General features: G+C 45.8%; 1 protein-coding gene across 1 annotated transcript; it reads right to left on the bottom strand.

The window, feature by feature from the left end:
- Nucleotides 1-928: 928 nt before the first annotated feature.
- Nucleotides 929-20,906, bottom strand: LOC104983740 (neuroblastoma breakpoint family member 4-like). Its single transcript, XM_010833263.1, has 13 exons — nucleotides 20,729-20,906; nucleotides 18,654-18,768; nucleotides 17,369-17,583; nucleotides 16,268-16,319; nucleotides 11,823-11,974; nucleotides 10,498-10,549; nucleotides 9,407-9,621; nucleotides 8,406-8,457; nucleotides 7,584-7,753; nucleotides 6,496-6,547; nucleotides 5,396-5,562; nucleotides 1,055-1,282; nucleotides 929-999 (listed from the first exon to the last, which is right to left on the bottom strand). The coding sequence occupies exons 1-13, from the start codon at nucleotides 20,904-20,906 to the stop codon at nucleotides 929-931; spliced, it is 1,719 nt and encodes a 572-aa protein (XP_010831565.1).
- Nucleotides 20,907-21,166: the final 260 nt, after the last annotated feature.

Here is a 21,166-nt window from a genome sequence, read left to right as displayed (position 1 = left end):
GCTCTGCATCCCTGCCCTCCCTGAGCACTTCCCTTGAGACTCTCCATGCTGCCACAAGGGGGCTCCTTCTCATCTCAGCTCCGCCTGAGGACGTGGGTCTCTCCTCATTCCTCAGATGAGGCCACAGCCTGGGGGATGAGCACCGGGCGGCCCTGGGCTCCAGTGGAGGATGTGGAGAGCGGTGCAGGGTAAGGATGAATACGTCCCAGACGAAATGGATGTGAGGGTCTGGAAGCTCTTTTAAGGAAATTTGAACAGAGGTGGACCCAGAGGAGACGGACATGGAGATGAGTGGAAAGAATGAATTAAATGGAGTGTCATAAAAGAGACTGATGGGTGCACTTCAAGAATGAGGGTAGCCCTTTATTTTAAAATGAGGGAAAAATAAGGAAAAGAAACTGGATATGAAAAGCAAACATGGGACTGAGTTGCAGGGCCAATGTTTACACTCCTGTTGAATGTTGCTAATACACTGTTACTGAGCGCACCCAACAGGAGTAAATTGCCTTGATGACGGATGTTGAAAGGAGAGGAAAATATTGGCCAAGCTACCTTTCTAAGGAAGCAAGGGAAGATGGGGTGTAGAGAAAGTGGAGACTATAAAGTTCATGCTACTGTAGAGGAAACAACGATTGTGCAATCGTTTTATAAGTGTTAAAGCACCAGAAAGACACAATACTTAGATATTGTATATTCATAGTGGTTATCAAAGAAATTTTAGTGAATCAGATGCCCTGGACATTATATTGTTTAAGATTCCCAACAATATGCAAAGGAGATAGAATTTTTCAAGAGTTCAGATGAGGGACAGAGAGGCAAAGACCTAGGAAGATAAATAACTTGGCTCAGTTAAACAAGCAAGAATTTTCAGAACCAGGGCCTGAGGCTGAGCTGGTCCTAAGTCCAGGCTCTTGATCACCTGACGCTGTTAGAGCGTCAGAGGTTTCAACTGGGCCGACAGCGGGCGTGGGAGAGGCCCACTGCCTCCTCCATCCACAGCTTTGTGACGACCAGCACATGGACCAGAGCTTCCTAATCCCCTTTTCTTTCTTACCTAGAAAGAGTGGTCCTTGGTTTCCAGAATCAGGGTTGGAGGTAAAGCCCCAGTTGGTGGAAGAAAGACCAAGCATGGCTTTGCTGTCACCACAGTCGAAATGCTGGTCCAGCTGCCACTGCAGACAGTCAGTCACGTGGGTGCTTTCCTGAAGCTGTGCCTGTGAAGTTGGCACCTCTGACCCTGGGAAACTCACAGGTCCCCGGTGACAGTCCTCCCAGGTGTCCCCTGAAAGTAAAAGAGGGTTCAGTAGGACCAATGGAAGCTTTTTCTTGCTAAGCCCTCCCAGACTCCCATTTCTGCTGTCCCAGCCCATGAGTGAAACCACCCAATACCCCAGACAGCAAAAGCAGACATCGGTGTGAAGAAGATGCCATATTTATGGCTGTGACTGGGGTGCTGAGAAGGCAGGGGCTAGGCTGCAATTTCTTGAAATGAGAAATCACCCACTTGAGTCTAGAGGGTTTGGGTGACACAGGGGGTCAAGCCTCTTGTTCTGTTATTAGCCTTAGTCTTGTAGCCTAGAGAGAAGGTTCTAGACAGGCCTCTAGGCATGGGGGAGAAAGAGTTGTTAATATATACCCACAGGAATAAAAGAACAGGGAGAGACATTTGGCCTGAAGGCTTCAGGTACCACTAGAAGTTGAGCTGAGAAAATACAGTACATTCCAGACCCTTTTGAACTTCCTTGCTTAAAATTTTGTCTACCCTTCCACTTACCCGTACTTGTATATACAGAATAAACTCTATTCCCACATGGGGCAGAGTGGGGATGGATGGTATTAGCAACTAGAACTAGTAGAGGAGAGGGCTGAGACCCTGTTGGGAACACCGTTGTGTCTCTTTGATGCTATGCTAAGTCGCTTCAGTCGTGTCTGACTCTATTCGACCCCATAGACGGCGGCCCAGTAGGCTCCTCTGTCCCTGGGATTCTCCAGGCAAGAACACTGGAGTGGGTTGCCATTTCCTTCTCCAGTGCATGAAAGTGAAAAATGAAAGTGAAGTCGCTCATTATGCCCGACTCTTAGCGACCCCATGGACAGCAGCCTACCAGGCTCCTCCGTCCATGGGATTTTCCAGGAAAGAGTACTGGAGTGGGTTGCCATTGCTTCTACCCATTTCCCTTGTTCCTTACAGAACTGGTCTAATTGTAGAACAGTATTATACTTAACAGACCCTCCAACTGGCCACAGTTCACCCTCCTCCAATGGATACCGTGGCCATGCAGCATCACATAGGGAGACCAGGTGTGTTTCCTTTAAGCCCTGGGGATCAAATATATCCCAGTTTTTCAGGATACAGTTCAAAGGAATGTGTCTCGTTAGAGAGATAATATACGTATACTCCTTCAATACACGTCCCTCCACTGGTGCCTGGACAGTGCTGCTAATGAAATCTGCTTATGTTTCTACTGTGAAATGAGTACATATCCTCAGAACATGGGCTAATCAAAGACGTGAAGTACCCTCATCCGGTCCAGGTCAGGCTCATGTGAGGTCACAGCCCCCAGGGCTGCTCTACACTGCAGGGGGCTCTCCTCTCACCTGCTTATGCATCCCCACCCTCACAAGGTGTGTTTCTGTAACTGTCTCTCATGTGCCTGTTATCTCTTAGTCTTCCAGAGAGCATCTGTGTCTGACTCTCATCAAAGATTCATCCAACCTCCTTCTAACTGCTTTCTCTGATTCAGTCCTCTCCACACTCTCAAAGCTCACCTGTCTTATCACCCCCCAATCCTGGTTCATCACATGCTCCTCAGTTTACGGAAATTCATCCTCCCTTCCCTGCTACACAAATCTAACCTCCTCACCCGCCTTTCCAGTGCTCCTGTCTTCTAGTCCCTCTTTCTTCTGCAACATCACTTCCCACAACTCCCACTGCAAATCCTCCCAGGACTCAGGCTGGCCCCCTTCTGACCCCAGGCCTGTACCAGGAGCCTCTGTGAGCTTCCAGGGCTTTTTCTAGAAGCACTTCTCTCAGTCTGGTGTGCCCTTCATATTTCCACTAGGCAAAGTTCATTAATCACTAATCATCATATTTTAGGACACTTAATCAGATTTTATGATAATTCATTTGGGCTGAAGGGCAAATCCTTGTACAATGTTTGGTGGTTGAAAGAACTGTCAAAACTACATATCCTCTTATTCTCCAATGTTATTTTGAATCAATGTCTAGGATTGTTTTTAATTGTCATTGTGTAATTTCATCATCTAATTTTATTTGTCTTTTCTTGAGAATGGGGTTTTATTAAAGCTATGCTTGGAATATTCTCTGCATTGACAGAATATAAAATAACCAAACATTTTATCAAACATCAATAATACTGCCCATTATTGTTAGTGTGGGAAAAAGCCTCCATAGAAGATCAACTTGTAATTTAAAAATCAAGTGTTTGTGTTGTTTCTGCAGGGTTTCTCCTTGTACAGAGAGGACGGGGTAGAGCTGATGACTTGTACCCACATGGCTGCATAATAGCTATCCACACTGTCCTCGGGTTATCATGAGAATCAAGACACAGGATGGATCCCTGCATAGATTAGATATTCTATTCACTCATCTCAATCCATCTGTGGGGATGTGGCCTTTCCTGGCCCATCGTGAACAATGGACTTCCAGGCCTGGGCCATATCACACACATCCCAAACACACATCTGAGACACATGGCTGAGCCTCACTCATCCTCTTCACAGGAACCCACACCCGGCTGTCAGTGCTTCTGAGATAGAGCTCCACAGTTTTGTAATGGCTTCAGCACAGCCAAATTCAAAGTCTACCTGGACCCGTCATGACAGCAGGTGACCTGGGGGCAGGAGGTGCAGAGAGGCGTGGACTCTCATCCTGGCTGATTCTCCAGAGAGCCCTGAGGAGCTGTGGCTCCACCTGGAGGGGCTGCAGGAGCCACTGGCTCTGGTCCTGGGACAGAGTGCACAGAGGGTTTGGGAGCTGGCAGATCTGCGTGAGGGACCACAGGGTTCTCTGCAACCCTCTGGCAACTTCTGTTGAAGATTAAGATAGTTGCAAATGATTTGGTTCAGGGCAAAGAGGAAAAGGTGAGCAACATCCTCTCTTAGTCACTGATGGTCCAACTGCTAAGAGGAGAGGACACAGCCAGAGCCAGGGAGTCAGGCCCAGGAGAGATCAGTGTCCCACCTGCCAGTGGCCAGGAAGCCGGGGCAAGTGAAGGCACCTCGCTGAGCCTCAGTGCCCTGGGCTCCACCATGAGGCACCACAGCTCCCTGAGAGGGTGCCTGGGAGGCTGAAGGGGTTGTGGTGCACTTGGAGCTCGCTTAGTAAGGAGGCTGGCAGACAACAGGCACACGATAACCGTGTGTTCCCTTTCTGGTTTGTGAACTACTGTGATCCTGAGAAAACCTTTGCTTCTCTGCTCCTCAGGGAAGAATGGGAAATAAGAAAGAAACTGCTTCAATGTGAAAAGGCACCAACTGACTGACGGACAGCATGTATATGCCCAATATCATTTTTAAAGAAGTCAGATATAGTCTGATACATAATGGAGTTTCTCCTCGTTTATCAAGATGATCTTATGAGTCAAAGTCCTAACAATAAAAATGCATCTCCTAAAGAAAAAGTACAAAATAAAAAATAGCCCAAAAGGATTTCATACTAGGTTTTAATTTCCACACCCTATGAACTGCTACCCAAGGAGACCTGGCTCATAAATTAGGTCAATACCCCTATCATATACACAGCTTATGGATAGTTTCTGTGAGATTATACCACTGAGATTGTGTAAAACATTGAAACTATAACCCACACATGGAAGAGTCTTTTTTGCTGCACAAAGGATGAAACACACAGGAGTTTCTAGAGGATGGAACAACAGAGACAGATATTTGGCTTCATGGAAATTACAGGGTATCGGCAGATTTGATGTTCACAATCACGTATCTAAATGCTTCAGAGGGAGGTAGGCAGCCCAGGGGTAAGAATCTGGAGTGGGGAACAATATAACATTCATTACAAATATGGAGCAGACTGCAATCATGAATGCAAAGCCAGAGAGCTTGCCAGAAACTATTCAAGAAATAAAATTAGCAACAAAATTTCATGACTATAAGGATTCTTATCTTGATAAAAAGAGCTCTGTTATACAAATTCCTGCAGGTGAGACAGTGGTAGCTCAGATTCTGCCCTTATCCCTCCACTTGCCCTCTCTGGTCTGATTTGCTACCACAAGGCTGTGCTGATGAGATGAGTTCAGGTGACAGAGGGCAGTCTGGGGCAAGAAGAATGCAAAGGCTCGTGATGCCTTCTAAAAATTAAAACTGAGAACATAGTTCTAATCAACCTGAGCCTAAGAACCTGCCTGGGAGTACTCACCGTTTACATCTAGAGCCAAGAAAACTTCTCTTCTCTCTGTTGGGAAGGAGGCACTTCTATAAGGATGACAGGAGCCTGCCAGATGATGGCCAACAGAAGCAGCCAGATAACATTCATCCAGTGAGTCCGGCTGGACTTCATTCTCTTCTACCACCAGCTGCTCCACACTGAGAGTTGTGGGGTTGGGAGAGCAGATGGTTAAACAAGAGGGATTAGTCAACCTGGAGCCATAGCTGGTTTTGATGGGAGGGTTAAGGGATAGGTTGCAAAACACAAATGGGAGTCCTCTTAGAGGGAGGTATAACAATCCCCACCCCCTACAACTCCCATCTGGGGCCTGAGGGCGCTTGCAAAGGGAAAGAGAGAGAGTGAGGGAGAGTGAGCATGAGATGCTCTGAGCACAGAGAAGAAATGAGTTCAGAAGGAAGGAGATGAGCCACCCCAGGACACATAGTCGTGTCACACACGTCCTTAGAACATCAAGGAGACTTCAAATACAACATAAGTTTTGTTGAAATTTACATGCTGCATACAAATGAACACCAGCTCTGGCAGCATAATAGACTCCTAGAAATCTTGCATTTGCAAGACCAATTTTTCAAATATGCAATGTGACATGACTTTTTTTCCTAGTTACTTTCTTTGCCATGAAATACCTGCCAAGGTCGTAACCCAGAGTGACAGAGGCAGCTAAGTATTGCATGCTGGTTTTAATAAAAAGGAGAAAACAGAGGAGTACAAGAAATCCTGTGGCTGATCAGTAGCCCTGCTTCAACTGACTGCTGCTGCTGCTGCTAAGTCACTCAGTCGTGTCCGACTCTCAGCGACCCCACGGACTGCAGCCTACCAGGCTTCTCCATCCATGGGATTTTCCAGGCAAGAGTACTGGAGTGGGGTGCCATTGCCTTCTCTGCAACTGACTGCAATTTACTATAATTGAGAGGGATTCATAAAGGGTGAAAACAGACAACCTTGTTACAGGGACAATTTGTGGTTGTCTGAATGGAAGAAATAGGCATGTTCAGCACTTTCCGATTCCCCTGCATGTGAGATGACCAGGTGTCACCACTGATGTTAGACCCATGTTTCTCCATGGTTACCTAGAAGAGATGATGTCTTGATCTTCCTTGTCCTCAAGATCAGCAAGATTTTCTATGGATAAATTCAGAGAAGTTGAGAAACACTTAGCAGATCTCACTGTGTAAATTAATAATCCAGTGTCCAGTGTCCAGTATTCTGCCACAGGGACAACAATATCAGCAGTGAGATGATAGGCTTTTTTTTTTTTTGATGCTAGGCTTTTAAGAAGGATATTCCAGATGCCTCAAGGATCTCAGACTCTCCTTGGTTTGCTTTCCTGTGCCATCAGGCAAGATCTCCATGCCCTGGTATATCCTCACCACAGAATTCTCTTCCAAGACTGAGTAAAAAGTTAAAGATTCATCTTCCCCACGGAGTCTGGGGAATAGCCCACCTGCATTCTGGCAGAATACTGTAATACTCAGGCTTTTCTCATCATATGCTGACTGCCTTAGCAGAATGATGAGTGGAATGAAGAAAACCTCGAATCACACGAATCCTAGTTGTTACACAGAACCTGCAGTCATTCATGGGGTGGGAAAATGCCAGGGCTCTGCCTTGCTTCATGGAAACATACAAGCAAGGTGATGGGAGGCTCTTTGCATTCTGGGGTCCAGATGATTGGCTTGCTAAGTAAACGAGCAATTTAGAGGAGACAAACCCTGGGGATGACAGCAGTGACACCAGGGAAGCAACAAATACCTACGGCTGTGAGCACCTCTGAAAGGCACGGAAGTTCAAGGGACAACTGGGTATGGAAGTGGGAGCATTGTGGGCAAGTGGAGACATTGCATAGGAATCAGGAAAAATACAGTCATCTCCGGACCCCTGCACACATACAAGTGAGTCAGTGTGTTGCACCAGCCGTGGGTCCATGATCTAACTTGGGGCCTGACCCATAGGCTTCACCTGAATGAAGAAGACAGCACAGCTCCCAGACCCACCTGATGTCTGTACTTAAAACTCTACCACAGAGTCTGATTCAAATCACTGTCTACAGAGCTTCCAACAGGGATGACAAATCTCAGCACCCCAGAGGCAAGGAGTACAAAGAATACAGAGTCTACCTGGGCATCCAGGTGGAGGTCTATCACAAGAAAATACTCACTGGTTACATCCCGGGCATAAGAGACATCCACGTCCTCAGGTGAGAAGATGGCATTGCTCCTATAAGGCCAGAAGGAGTCTGACAGGTCAGGAAGAACCGAGTAAGTCAGATAGTATGCATCCAGAGAGTCCTGTGGGACACCGTTCTCCCTCATCTGTGGCAGCGGTCTGCTGAACGTGGTGGGGGAGGGAGGGCAAAAGATTAAGCCAAGACTGAGGAGAAACTGTAGAATCCTATCTGGATTTGATGGAATGTTTGAGTGGTGAAGCACGTCAAGGGTCTGATCCATTAGAGAGAGAAAACTCTGTTACGTGCGTGAGACACAGCGACATTTTACAGGGCAGAAGAGAGAAAGAGCAGTAGGTGCTCAGTGCTCTGGCCAAATAACAGGCTGATGAACAGACTGAATTCCCTCTGATGGTACAGTCACGCCTCACATACAGGGACAGAGAACACTGGCTCTCACACTTCCATTCACATTGCATTGACATCACTATGGCACTCATGCCAGCATGCTAACACCAAACAGAAAGCAGATATGCATCTCACTCTGTAAACCACACCTGATATAAAAATTGAGTGCAAAAACAGCACTCTGACTTAGTTCACCTGGGTCAACGGACTTGGGATTTAAACTTGACAAGTAAATAAGAAATGGGAAACAATAGAAGTACCACAGTGAAAGCAGAGAACATTATGAAATAGGATAATAGTGGTGGGCAAAAGTGACGACACAATATATTCAGCACTTTCTGTTTTTCCCTGGATCAGAGGTCTGCAGGTGTCATCACTGTATAGGAGCCCACAGATATGCAAACTTACCTCGGGGCAACCACCTCTGGGCTTTTCAGGTCATCGTGATCATTCTGGTTTTCTGCAAATAAATTAAAAGAAGAGTTATATCAGGCAAATACCTTTCAAAAACGCCCAATCCTGTGCCTGTCTTCACAATGTGGTAACAGGCTATTGAGACAGAAATAATACAGGAGGCCCTAGAAAGAGCCTCATAAGAAGGCACTGGGTTTCCTTCTTGAGCCATTGGACGAATGTCCTTGATATGATATGTCATTGGCAGAGTATCCTGGTCCTGAGTCTGTGCAAACAGCTAAATACATCCTTTTCCCCACAGTTCTTGGGGAACAACTTAGCTACATCCTCAGCCTGCTGTAACACTCAGGCTTTTTTCATCTGAAATGTTGTTTATTAATGGGATAAGTGATTACACACTGAGATATAATGGGAGTGGAATCCACACACCATCAAGTCAAATGAATCTCAAAGCTGCAAACAGTGGCCATTCATCAGGTTGGGAAGTTCCAGCCCTGCCTTACCTCAGAGAAACATACCAAAAGAAGACAGTGTGGCTTACCTTCTGGTTTCAGAAGACTTCGAACAAGGTAAGTCAAAGGAAAAGAGAGAGACCATGGGTTGGTAGAAGTGAACCAAAGTAGTGAGATCTCCAAAGGTATAAACAAGACGGCCAACAGCCTTGGACAGGTGCAGGAACTCAGGGACGTTACCCAGAAATGAAAGTTAGAGCATTTCACGTGAGATGAGAGGTTCATTCAAAATTAGGAAGCCTGAGAGGCACCTCCTGTGCCACAACTGCCGAGGTACACGTGCGTCTGGCAGGACCGCCTTGGGCAGAGTGGTTTACCACAGGGACCACTATGACAGGAAACTTAGAAAAGATCGTTCATAGAATGTCTTATTTTAAATGCAGATATAGAGTCTGGTTCAAATCAGGCTTCAGTATGTAAGCCCAGGGTCTATCAAAGGGGATAATTCTCCCAGAGTAGACTAGCAGACACATTGAAGACTACCTGGGAGACCAGTTGGAATTTCATCCTCTTCAGCTTGAGAGCAGCCACAGGCTCCATCCACGGCAGACGCCACATTCTCTTCATCAAATGCAAATTCCCCATCACTGGAAGGCTGGTTGCAGGCAGAACCTTCCCGCAGAGTTGAAGGTACTGAAACACACTCATCCTGGGATTGCTGGAACACCACCTTCTCTTCATCATCCTGCAGGTTCACGCTGTGCCAGATGGAGAAGGGATGACAGAAGGTTGAGAGGATTCGACCCCACGCTATCTGGCTGATTTTGATGACAGGCATTGGGAGTGGTCACAGAAAGCAAAAGCGCAGTCCCCTTAAGGAGGGAAGTAACTCCTCCTGATGTGGAGTGGAGGGTGGCTGCCATGGGGTGGGAGAGAGCCAGCAGGTACTCTGGTCACTGGGCACACAACTAGCGGTTGAAGGAGGAGACGGATTTTCCCTGCACGCTGACGTCCTGACCCCCAGCACTCACAGAGGACCGGGACAGTGGTTCAGACTTTTCTGCACACATTGTGTTGATCTGGATATCCTGTGTCCAAGTGAACACAGCTTTTAAGAAGTTAAAGATTTGTTTGAGTTTGGACTCTTCCATTCAATTAAAATTTTTATTTGCACAAATACAGCTTCAAAATCAGTTTTTCAGAGTTGGAGAAAAAGGAGTTATAGACTAGACATTCTGCCTTCAAGAACTGTTTTTTCAATATTTTATTGTAATGTGAATATCATTATATTTTCTTCCCTTGAAATACAGTATTTACCAACATACTGATGCCAAACCAGTGTAAGACCCATAGGATCTCCCCCTCCTTTAACCACTCAGGAGAAAACTCATGAGTACGGGAATCCCAGGTTTAGTTATTCCACCTGGGTCAGCTCACTGTCCACTGCTAAACTTGAAGGATTAAAAAACTGAAATGCACAAACTTGAGAAACATAAATGACAACCCTGTGAACGAGATAATTGCAGTTGAATGAATAGATGAAAGAGTTACACAGAGAACTTTCTACTTTTCTCTGGATCTGAGGTCTCCTGCGGTCACCACTGACATTCACAGCCCACAGATCTTCAAATTACCTGGGAAATGTGAGCTCTTGTCCACTCACTTGCTTGTGATCATTTTCATTGTCTAGTAGGAAATTCAGAGAAAGCAGGTCATAATAAGCAAATCAGACCTCACACATATCTACTCAGTAAACACATATACAACAAGGACATTAATATTTTCATTGTAAGAACATAATTCTTTAGCAAAGATATTCTAGGACACTTAAGTCTTATGAGAATTAGACTGGACTGCGTCCAGACCCATTGAGGAAATTTGCTGCTTGATCTGGTATCTCTCCCAACATCCTTTGTTCTGAGTCTGTATAAGCACTTAAAAATGTATTTTCCACAGAGATGCTAGAAAATGAGCTGAGTTATTTTCTAGATTGTTTCTATAGTACTGCTTAGTCCCATCAGATTATGTGGTTGTTGATGGTTTAGAGGAATTTATACTTGAGACTAGAGTGACAGGGGAATTGTGAAAGCGTTAGCCACTCAGTAGTGTCCGTCTCTTTGTGACCGCATGGACTACAGCCCACCAGGCTCCTCTGTCCATGGAATTCTCCACACAAGAATACTAGAGTGGGTGCCATTCTCGTCTCCAGAGGATCTTCATGATGCAGGGATTGAACCTGGGTCTCCCGCACTGCGGGCAGATTCTTTCCCATCTGAGCCAGCAGGGAAGCCCAGTGAATTGTATTAACCCCCAAATCAAAAGGCATCTTTGGTGCTACACAGAAACCATGGCATTTGAAGCTGGAGGAACTGCCAGAGCCCAGCCTTGCTTCATGGAAACATCCAAGCAAGGCAATGGTACAGTTGTCTCTGTCTTGGTGTCAGATAACATCTTAGCTAAGACCTGCCAACATCGAGAAAAGGGAGACTGGGGCTGAGAGCAGTAAAACAAAACCTGGAAATCACCTCTCCTTATAAAGAGGCAGGTCTGTCATCATTTGTGGAGAGGCCAGGAACATTTACAAAAATTAGATCATTGCAGGGAACAACACACTGGCTCCAAACTAGTTCTGACAGACCCCTCCTGTGGATTTCCAGCTGAGGTGGTTGAGAGTTGTCACAAGTGATCTGGGTCAAATGCCTGACACTGGGGTCAGGATGACAGAGACAAGCCCGGAGCAAAAAGAAGAATGCAAGCTCCCTGACCCACCTGATGTCTGTGTTCCAGAATAGACCCTTTTTCCTGGTTTCAACTGAGATGTGTCTATGCAACCTGTCCTCAGAGATGACCTTCTTTGGTCTACAGAGCTTGTGAGGGGAAATAATATGGGGGCTACCTGAGATTTTGGTTGGAATTTCATCTTCTTTAGCATGAGAGCAACCACAGGCTCCATCCTGACCAAGGTCTACTTCCAGTTCATTAAATTTAAATTTGTCATCACTGTAAGGCTGGTGGCTGTCAGAACTTCCTTGGAGACTTGAAGGCATCAAACCACATTCACCCTTGGATTCTTCAGGCACTTCCCTCTTTTCAACCTCCTGCAGCTCCATGCTGTGTCAGATGGGAAAGGAATGACAGAAAATTCAATGAAGAAGATCTGACCCCAAGCCATTCTGGTTGGTTTTGACAGGAGGCATGGGGAGTGGTCACAGAGAGGAAAGGAGCAGGCCCCTTAAAGAGAGAAGGAACTGTCCTCTCTTATATGAAGCAGAGTGTGTCTGTCTGGGGATGGGAGAGGGGGACAAGCAGGTACCCTACATACCGGCCACAAAGCTCTGATGAGGAAGGAGACTCAACCATCCCAGGGTGGTCCTTTCAGGAACAGGAAGCACAAATGAACTTCCACACCAAGTGCTTCCCCCGGGTCCTAAGCCATGTTGAATTTAAGATGAAGTAGCCAAGTGAATAAGGGCTTCCCCAGTGGCTCAGTGGTAAAGAATCTGCCTGACAATGCAGAGATGTGGCATTGAACCCTGGATCAGGAAGATCCCTTGGAGAAGGAAATGGCAATCTCCATCCAGTATTCTCTATGGGAAAATGCAATGGACAGAGGAGCCTGGCATGCTCCAGTCCGTGGGGGTCACAGAGATTCAGAAACAACTGAGCAACTGAGTATGCACAGTGAAGCGAATGCAGATATTAAAGCTTATAGACTCTCTGAGATGTTCTACCTTCACTTTAGGAACTGAAAGTCCTCCAAGGCCTCTTTCACTTACTATTGTCACAGACTACCAATTTTTTTTTTTTGGACAGTTGTCCTGGTGTTTAATTTTTCTAGTTGCTTCTTTACTAATTCTGTTGCTAGTTACCTTCCTTCCAAGGATCTAAGACAACTGTGTACAAATATTTATCTCACTTGGACTTGCTTTAGAAGAGAACAGACGCTCTCTGTGTGTATATGAAATCCTAAGGGTGCTGCATTCGCCTTGGGTCACACATACAAGTAGCACAGAGACAGCAGACAACCAAGCTACAGGGACATTTCCATGTGGGTTGAGTGAAGTCAATTACACCATAAGCACTTCCGGCATGTGACTCTCTTGAGGTACTTATTGTTCTTGTGTGACCCTGTCCATATTTTCCCTACACATTACCAGCTCCTGATAGACAGATGGAAAACCACAATCACAGAAAACTACCCAATCTAATCACATGGTCCACAGCCTTGTCTAACTCAATGAAACCTGTAGCTTGCATTGTGAAAGCTCACAGCTTTCACTGTGAGCCATGCTGTGTAGGGTCATGGTGAGAGTTCTGACAAAATGTGGTCCACTGCAGAAGGCAATAGTAAAGCCACTTCAGTATTCTTGCCTTGAGAACCCCATGAACAGAATGAAAAGGCAAAAAGATAGGACACTGAAAGATGAACTCCCCAGGTGGGTAGGTGCCCAATATGCTCCTGGAGATCAGTGGACAAATAACTCCAGAAAGAATGCAGACACGGATTCAAAGCAAAAACAATATCCAGTTGTGGATGTGACTGGTGATGGGAAGCAAGGTCTGATGCTGTAAAGAACAATATTGCATAGGAACCTGGAATGTTAGGTTTGTGTTTCAAGGCAAATTGGAAGTGGTCCAACAGGAGGTGGCAAGAGTGAACAACATTTTAGGAGTCAGCGACCTAAAATGGACTGCAATAGGTGAATTTAACTCAGATGACTATTATATCTACTACTGTGGGCAAGAATCCTTTAGAAGAAACGGAATAGCCATGATAGTTACCAAAAGAGTCCGAAATGCAGTACTTGGATGCAGTCTCAAAAATGAAAGAATGATCTCTGTTCATTTCCAAGGCAAACCATTCAATATCCCAGAATCCAAGTCTATGCCCCGGCCAGTAATACCGAAGAAGCTGAGTTGAAAAATTTTAGGAAGACCTACAAGACCTTCTAGAACTAACACCCATAAAAGATGTCCTTTTCATTATAGGGGACTGGAATGCAAAAGTAGGAAATCAAGAAACATCTGGCGTAATAGGCAAATTTGGCCTTGGAGTACAGAATGAAGCAGGGCAAAGGCTAATAGAGTTTTGCCAAGAGAATGCACTGGACATAACAAACACCCTCTTCCAACAACACAAGAGAAGACTCTACACATGGACATCACCAGATGGTCAAACCAAAATCAGATTGAATATATTCTTTGCAGCCAAAGGTGGAGATGTTCTATACAGTCAGCAAGAAGAAGACCGGAAGTTGACTGTGGCTCAGATCATGAACTCCTTATTGCCAAGTTCAGACTTAAATTGAAGCAAGTAGGGAAAACCACTTGATCATTCAGGTATGACCTAAATCAAATCCCTTATGATTATACAGTGGAGGTGAAAAATAGATTTACAGGACTAGATCTGATAGAGTGCCTGATGAACTATGGACAGAGGTTTGTGACATTGTACAGGAGACAGGGATCAGCACCATCCCCAAGAAAAACAAATGCAAAAAACCAAAATGGCTGTCTGAGGAGGCATTACAAATCACTGTGAAAAGAAGAGAAGCGAAATGCAAAGGAGAAAAGGAAAGATATTCCCATTTGAATGCAGAGTTCCAAAGAATAGCAAGGAGAGATAAGAAAGCCTTCCTCAGTGATCCATGCAAAGAAACAGAGGAAAACAATAGAATGGGAAAGACTAGAGATCTCTTCAAGAAAATGAGAGATACGAAGGGAATATTTCATGCAAAGATGGGCTCAATAAAGGACAGAAGTGGTATGGACCTCACAGAGCAGAAGATATTAAGAAGAGGTGGCAAGAATACACAGAAGAACTATACAAAAGAGTTTCACGATCCAGATAACCACGATGGTGTGATCACTCACCTAGAGCCAGACATCCTGGAATGTGAAGTCAAGTGGGCCTTAGGAAGCATCACTATAAACAAAGCTGGTGGAGGTGATGGAATTCCAGGTGAGCCCTTTCAAATCCTAAAAGATAATGCGGTGAAAGTGCTGCACTCAATATTCCAACATTTTGGAAAACTCAGCAGTGGCCACAGGACTGGAAAAGGTCAGTTTTCATTCCAATCCCAAAGATAGGCAATGCCAAAGAATTCTCAAACTATCCCACAATTGCACTCATCTCACACGCTAGTAAAGAAATGCTCAAAATTCTCCAAGCCAGGCTGCAGCTATACATGAACTGTGAACTTCCAGATGTTCAAGCTGGATTTGGAAAAAGCAGCAGAACCAGAGATCAAATTGCCAACATCTGCTGGATCATGGAAAAAGGACTAGTGTTCCAGAAAAACATCTATTTCTGCTTTATTGACTATGCCAAAGACTTTGTGTGCATCACCACAAACTGTGGAAAATATTGAAAGAGATGGGAATACCAGACCACCTGACCTGCCTCTTGAAAAATCTGTATGCAGGTCAGGAAGTAATAGTTAGAGAACTGGATATGGAATGGACTAGTTCCATTTAGGAAATGGAGTAGGTCAAGGCTGTATATTGTCACCCTGCTTCTTTAACTTACATGCAGAGTACATCATGAGAAACGCTGGGCTGGGCAAAGCACAAGCTGCAATAAAGATTGCCAGGAGAAATATCAATAACCTCAGATATGCAGATGACACCACCCTTATGGCAGAAAGTGAAGAAGAACTGAAGTGCCTCTTGATGAAAGTCAAAGAGGAGAGTGAAAAAGTTGGCTAAAGGTCAACATTCAGAAAACTAAGACCATGGCATCTGGTCCCATCACTTCATGGCAAATAGATCGGGAGACAGTGGAACCAGTGCCAGACTTATTATGGGGGGCTCCAAAATCACTGCAGATGGTGACTGCAGCAATGAAATTAAAAGACACATACTCCTTGGAAGAAAAGTTACGACCAAAGACAACATATTGAAAAGCGGAGACATTGCTTTGCCAACAAAGTTCCATGTAATCAAGGCTATGGTTTTCCAGTAGTTATGTATGGATGTGAGAGTTGCACTATAAAGAGAGCTGAGCACCAAAGAATTGATGCTTTTGAACTGTGGTGTTGGAGAAGACTCTTGAGAGTCCCTTGGTCTGCAAGGAGATCCAATCAATCCATCCCAAAGGAAATCAGTCCTGAATAGTCATTGGAAAAACTGATGTTGAAGCTGAAACTTCAATAATTTGGCCACCTGATGTGAAGAGCTGACTCATTTGAAAAGACTCTGATGCTACAAAAGACTGAAGGAGGGAGGAGAAAGGGACGACAGAGGATGAGATGGCTGGATAGCATCACCGACTCGATGGACATGAGTTTGAGTAAACTCCGGGAGTTGGTGATGCACAGGGTGGCCTGGTGTGCTGTAGTCCATGGGGTCACAAAGAGTCGGACATGACTGAGTGACTGAACTGAACTTATAGTTAATTGTTACCTGGGGGTTAGTTTTTCTTGTGCTTGTTCATCCTCTTCATCTTCATACATTTCTGCAAACAAAATCAGAAGTGTCCAGTCAGCTTCTATTCACTTCACCCACTACAATCACAGGGACTCATATAGTCACAGAGTCATAAATATCTATGTATGAGTTAGTACTGTATGGAAGTTTTAATGCATTGTCTTTAAACAACTGCCCAAGCATGGATTTCTGATCCAGCAGGCAGTCTGTTTCTAAACTGGTAGATCATCTTCAGGGCACCTTCTGCTTGAAATTGGGCAAACATTTAAATTGTCTTTTCTTCCTTATATCACCTCACATTGCCCACCTTCCATTTCTACTTCTACAAAGGTGTCATCCATCCTGCCACAAATTCTGCCAAAGACACAGGCTCTATAAACCTTCTCAGGTCTCACAAGATGCCCTCCTTTCTCTAAGGAGAACAACAATGTCCCACATCCATCCATCTGGGAACATCCTGGCTCTTCAAGGTGGCTTTTGCATGTTATCTGGAAAAGTCTCTCTAGGGAAAGTGAGTGCTCCAGTTTAAACTATTTTCCCAATGCCAGTCCAACTCTATCAAGTACCTTATCCAGCACCACAAAGTGAAGGGCTTTCTTTTTTCTGCAGTGTATTTGTAAATATTCCAAAATTTCATCACTATAGCTACCATCAACAGATTATTTCATCCACTTTACAGATGAGAACAGTTACTAACATAAGGAAAAGTAATCATTCTCACATAGTTATGAACACAGCACTCAGCCTGGAACCTGGGAACTTCAAGCTTTGTCTAGGGCGCTATTGACTCTAACAAGCTGCCTCCTGTCACCTTCTCCTTTCTGTGCCTTAATGCTGGCTGGATGTTGCCTCCTGCCCCAGTGGCCATGGTCCATCAGGAAGGAAGCAGACCGTTGGGATACGATGACCTCCACTCTGTGCACTTCTCCTCTGTCCCCTTAGACAATCCTGCTCCTACATAGCCCCAAATAGGACACGAAACAGGAAATCTGATAAACATTCCCAGTGGAGGTGTTCACCTTATCAACTGGGGACCTAGGAGAGGATCAGTGCTATCAGGGTCTGTGGCCCCCTCACCTGGGCTGAGCTTGCAGGCAAGGCGCTTGGCCAGTCGGTACACCTCAGACAGGCTCTCTCGGAAGCCCTGCCCCTGGTGGCTGTCCGGGTCATTGCGGGTGAGGAGGTCCTCGAGGTGCTGCTTGAGCAGGACAGAGTCATCTTTCCCATCCTGTAGTGTCTGCCGTAACTGGGTCAGCTCTCTTGCCTGACTTCGAATTAGTGTGGCACACGTCCTAGGTGGAATAGGAGATGCAAGTGTAAAAGGCAAAGACTTAGATGAAAGACGGTTAGGGATTTCTGTGAGAACATCCCCAAGGAGACCTCGAAACAGAATTCTGGCACATATCTGATGACTGGCTCAGTCACTCAGTCGTGTCCGGCTCTTGCGACCCCATGGACTATAGTGCACCAGTCTCCTCAGCCCATCGGGTTATCCTGGCAAGAATTCTGGAGTGGGTTGCCATTTCCTACTCCGTATGTGATGACTGGCCTGTGTCAAAGAGAAAGAAGGTAAACAAAGGTTTCCTCTGTATCAGAAAGTACTCCTGTAAGATTTTGTGACATTTCACTCATCTTGTCCTTGTGTAAAGATAACCTTATGTCTTCCCTGGTGGCTCAGCTGGTAAAGAATCTGACTGACAATTCAGGAAACACAAGAGAGGCAGGTTTGATCCCTGAGTTGGGAACATTCCCTGGAGCAGGAAATGGCAACCCATCCCAGTATTCTTGCCTGGAAACTTTATGGACAGAGGAGCCTGGTGGGCTAAGTCCATGGGATCATAAAGAGTCAGACACTACTGAATGCTCATGCATGCATCAACGTCTTCCTAAACCTGCACCATGAAGATATCTATTCAGTTTCTCACTCGGCCACTCAGTCATGCCCATTTTCATTAAAGAATACACAAAGTATTTTCTGTATTTTTAATGTGCAAACACAAAGTACTGTCCAGTGAATGGCACACAGCCAGATATAGAGTGTGGGCACCTGAAGCTGGTGTGAATTGGAAAGAATGTAAGAACGACAGACTCAAGGAAGGATTCCAGGATGTGGTCAGTCAGGAGGGGGTGCGGTTTAAAGGCAAATAAGGTATTGATTGCGCAACATTGTGAATGAGCCGAGTGCCCCCGGTTCACTTGGATGTAGTGAATTCACAATGAGATTCAAGTCAGTAGTTTATGTAAAAGCAAAGTAAATTACTTCCTGAATACAATTGGAATCCATAATTCACCAACTGGTGTTCTCCACCTATTTTATAATATTGTGCCCTGTGCTTACCGTGATCATCCCTGCCCTCCTTACCTCAGCCTTTTATCAAGCGTTGGCTTCTCTGCCAGCTTCTCTGCTGGCCTCCGCACCTCAAACAGCAGCTTCTCCCCCAGCACAGATTCAACGATGTCCTTACATGCTTCACACTCTGAGGAAAGAGAGACACTGCCTCAGGGAAAGCTGGCCTTGCTGCTGTGGTCACTGCCTTCAAGGGAGGAGGACGGGCCACCTCAGTGCTGGATGTAACTCCTCCTCCAGTCTCAATGGAGAGATTTCCACATCTGATTCCTCAGCGTCTGAACCGAGGTTACTCCCCATTGTAGAGGTGAGGAAAGAGAAGCTCCTAGGCACAGAATGTAAATAGACAGGATGAACTGCCCTTTGACAAAGTCAGAATTCACATCTCCTGAGACAGACCCTGAATCCTGGGCCACTGAACCAAGACCTGCAGCCTCTTAGGTGAGACCCTGAGCAGGGCCTGGGGTGGCGATTCCTGTGTGGTCAGGAAGGCCCCTAGGACTATAGGACCGCTAGTTCCCTCGTGCTGGGATTTCAGGAACGAACAAGGGTCTCAAGGTATAAAACTCACCTGGACACACTTGTGTGAAATAGAATACATGAAACCAAAGGACCTAAAGAGATATGCCAAACACTGAGAAAGTCTGTGTTATTAGGAACAGTAGAGCTATGAACTAAGTGTATTTACACTGAGCCGGGCACGACTGTCAGGGCTTTGTCAGATTTACTCAGCACTCGCTACAACTCAAACAATACTTACTACTACAGCACCACACAGACACAGGAGGAAACAGAGACACAGGAAGGTTCCCAGCAGGGAGGTGAGCCCAGGAAGCCTGGCCCGGAGTCCATGTCTTTCCACTGTGCTCTGGTGACCTCCACACCAGGGTCCTGGTGAGACATTTCTTCTTCACCAGCCTCACAGTTTCTTTCCTAGAATTTTGTTACTATAATAAGTAGTGGTGTAAATAAAACTTAGTTTGTCCTTTCCCCAAAGCTCATCCTTTCACTTTCTTAAATAGGAGGCTTTACCCCTTACTTGTCTCTGTGTCTGTCATTTGTCATTGACTCCCTCATCGCTTCATTGAAAATGACTGTAGGAAAGTGACACACACACACGTTGTCAAGATTCCTCTCATGCCCTTGTTGTGCATGTACCCTGGTCTTGACTTCCGTCCTTACGCCGGGCCCCTCTTACTGAACAGGCAAAAATGATTCCAATTGCCAGGCTGACTGTGAGTGCAAAGGGCTCCTCACACTCTGCCTGGGTTTTTACTGGGGCTGGTGATCTCCTCCACTTACCATCATCCTCATGTTGGTCACACATCTTATAGCACAGACTCAGGTTCCCCTGGACGCCTGGTCAACCTGTATCACCAAAGATTCCCCAGCTCAAGTTGGGAGAGGGAGGAAAGGGCAGATTGTCTGCTTTCACCAGAAACACCTTCAATCTTGCCACAGAGTCACATGGCTTTCTTGGACTCAGGAAGGAGAACGTGCACACTCAGAAAGCACAGCTTCCTTCTCACCAGGGAGTCTCTGTCTTGATGGCATCACAGAAACCATGGTTTCAATGAGAAGCAGACTCATCCTTAAGCTCCTTTAAATCCTATCCCCTCCTTCTTACAGGGTCTAACCACATGTTACCCCAGGGTAACTGGCACAGGGCTTTGCCAATGGAACCTCAGGGAACCTCGAACTGATGGAGTTCATTAGCTTAGAGGTTCAGCCAAGAGGCATGCAGGATCCGATACAGAACAGAAAAGACTCCAGTCCACACAGCTTAGCTTGCTCCTGAGAGACACAGGCACTCCTGTGCCTGCACCAGGAATCACTGTCTGGGATTTTAACTCTAATCTCACCCTACACATCACTGCAAACTTGGAAAAGGCCTCCAGTCCTTGTGCCTCAGTTTTCCCAGCCTCAGGACACTGAAGGCAAAAGAGCCACTACTACCTTTCCTGGATTGTGGTCAGAATGGAACTCAGAACGACAAAGGGGAAAGGAGACCAATCCTGGAGACTTACAGTGTCTTAGAGGGAAGACAGTGATCGTTCATTGCTTTGGTGATCATGACCTCGAAGACTTACTGTATTTCTGCAGCTGGTTGGCCAGGGAGTAAGAAGTAGCTTGGGATATGAGGAATTTCTCTGTGAGGTCCCTGAAGTCCTGCTTGTACTTTGCCAGCTGCAACCGAAGCTCCTGGTTGATTTCCGTGAGGGTACGTTCTGCCCTCAGATCCGATAAAGAGGGAAGACACACAGCCATGGTGACATGTGGTAGAAGGGGTAGAAGCCAAGGGTGGGAAGGAGACACCCAATATATGGGGGATTAAAGACAAGCAAAATCACATAGGTTTAATCACACTGAGGGATGACAAAAACTGGAATTCCTAACTTACTGTTGGGAACAACTAGAGGGTTCTCAACCACAAAGAGAAGTTGAAGATGCCAGAGCTCAGAGCCAAAGGTGCTGTGTGGGGCTCAGACTCAGACAGCAGTGAAGGAGGGGGACCCAGCGTGCTAGGC

Source organism: Bison bison, unplaced genomic scaffold (assembly GCF_000754665.1).
Source record: "Bison bison bison isolate TAMUID 2011002044 unplaced genomic scaffold, Bison_UMD1.0 scf7180017863325, whole genome shotgun sequence".
In the NCBI taxonomy this organism is placed as follows: domain Eukaryota; kingdom Metazoa; phylum Chordata; class Mammalia; order Artiodactyla; family Bovidae; genus Bison; species Bison bison.
The sequence above is the reverse complement of the archived record's forward strand: the minus strand, read 5'-3'. Positions and strand labels throughout refer to the sequence as shown.

Coding starts and splice junctions, on each gene's coding strand:
- LOC104983740 (XM_010833263.1), bottom strand. CDS start 20,906: ATGGCTGTGTGTCTTCCCTCTTTATCGGATCTGAGGGCAGAACGTACC. Junction 5,563..6,495: donor CAAGACATCATCTCTTCTAG/GTAACCATGGAG, acceptor CACAACTCTCAG/TGTGGAGCAGCTGGTGGTAG. Junction 1,000..1,054: donor CCAAGGACCACTCTTTCTAG/GTAAGAAAGAAA, acceptor GTCGTCACAAAG/CTGTGGATGGAGGAGGCAGT.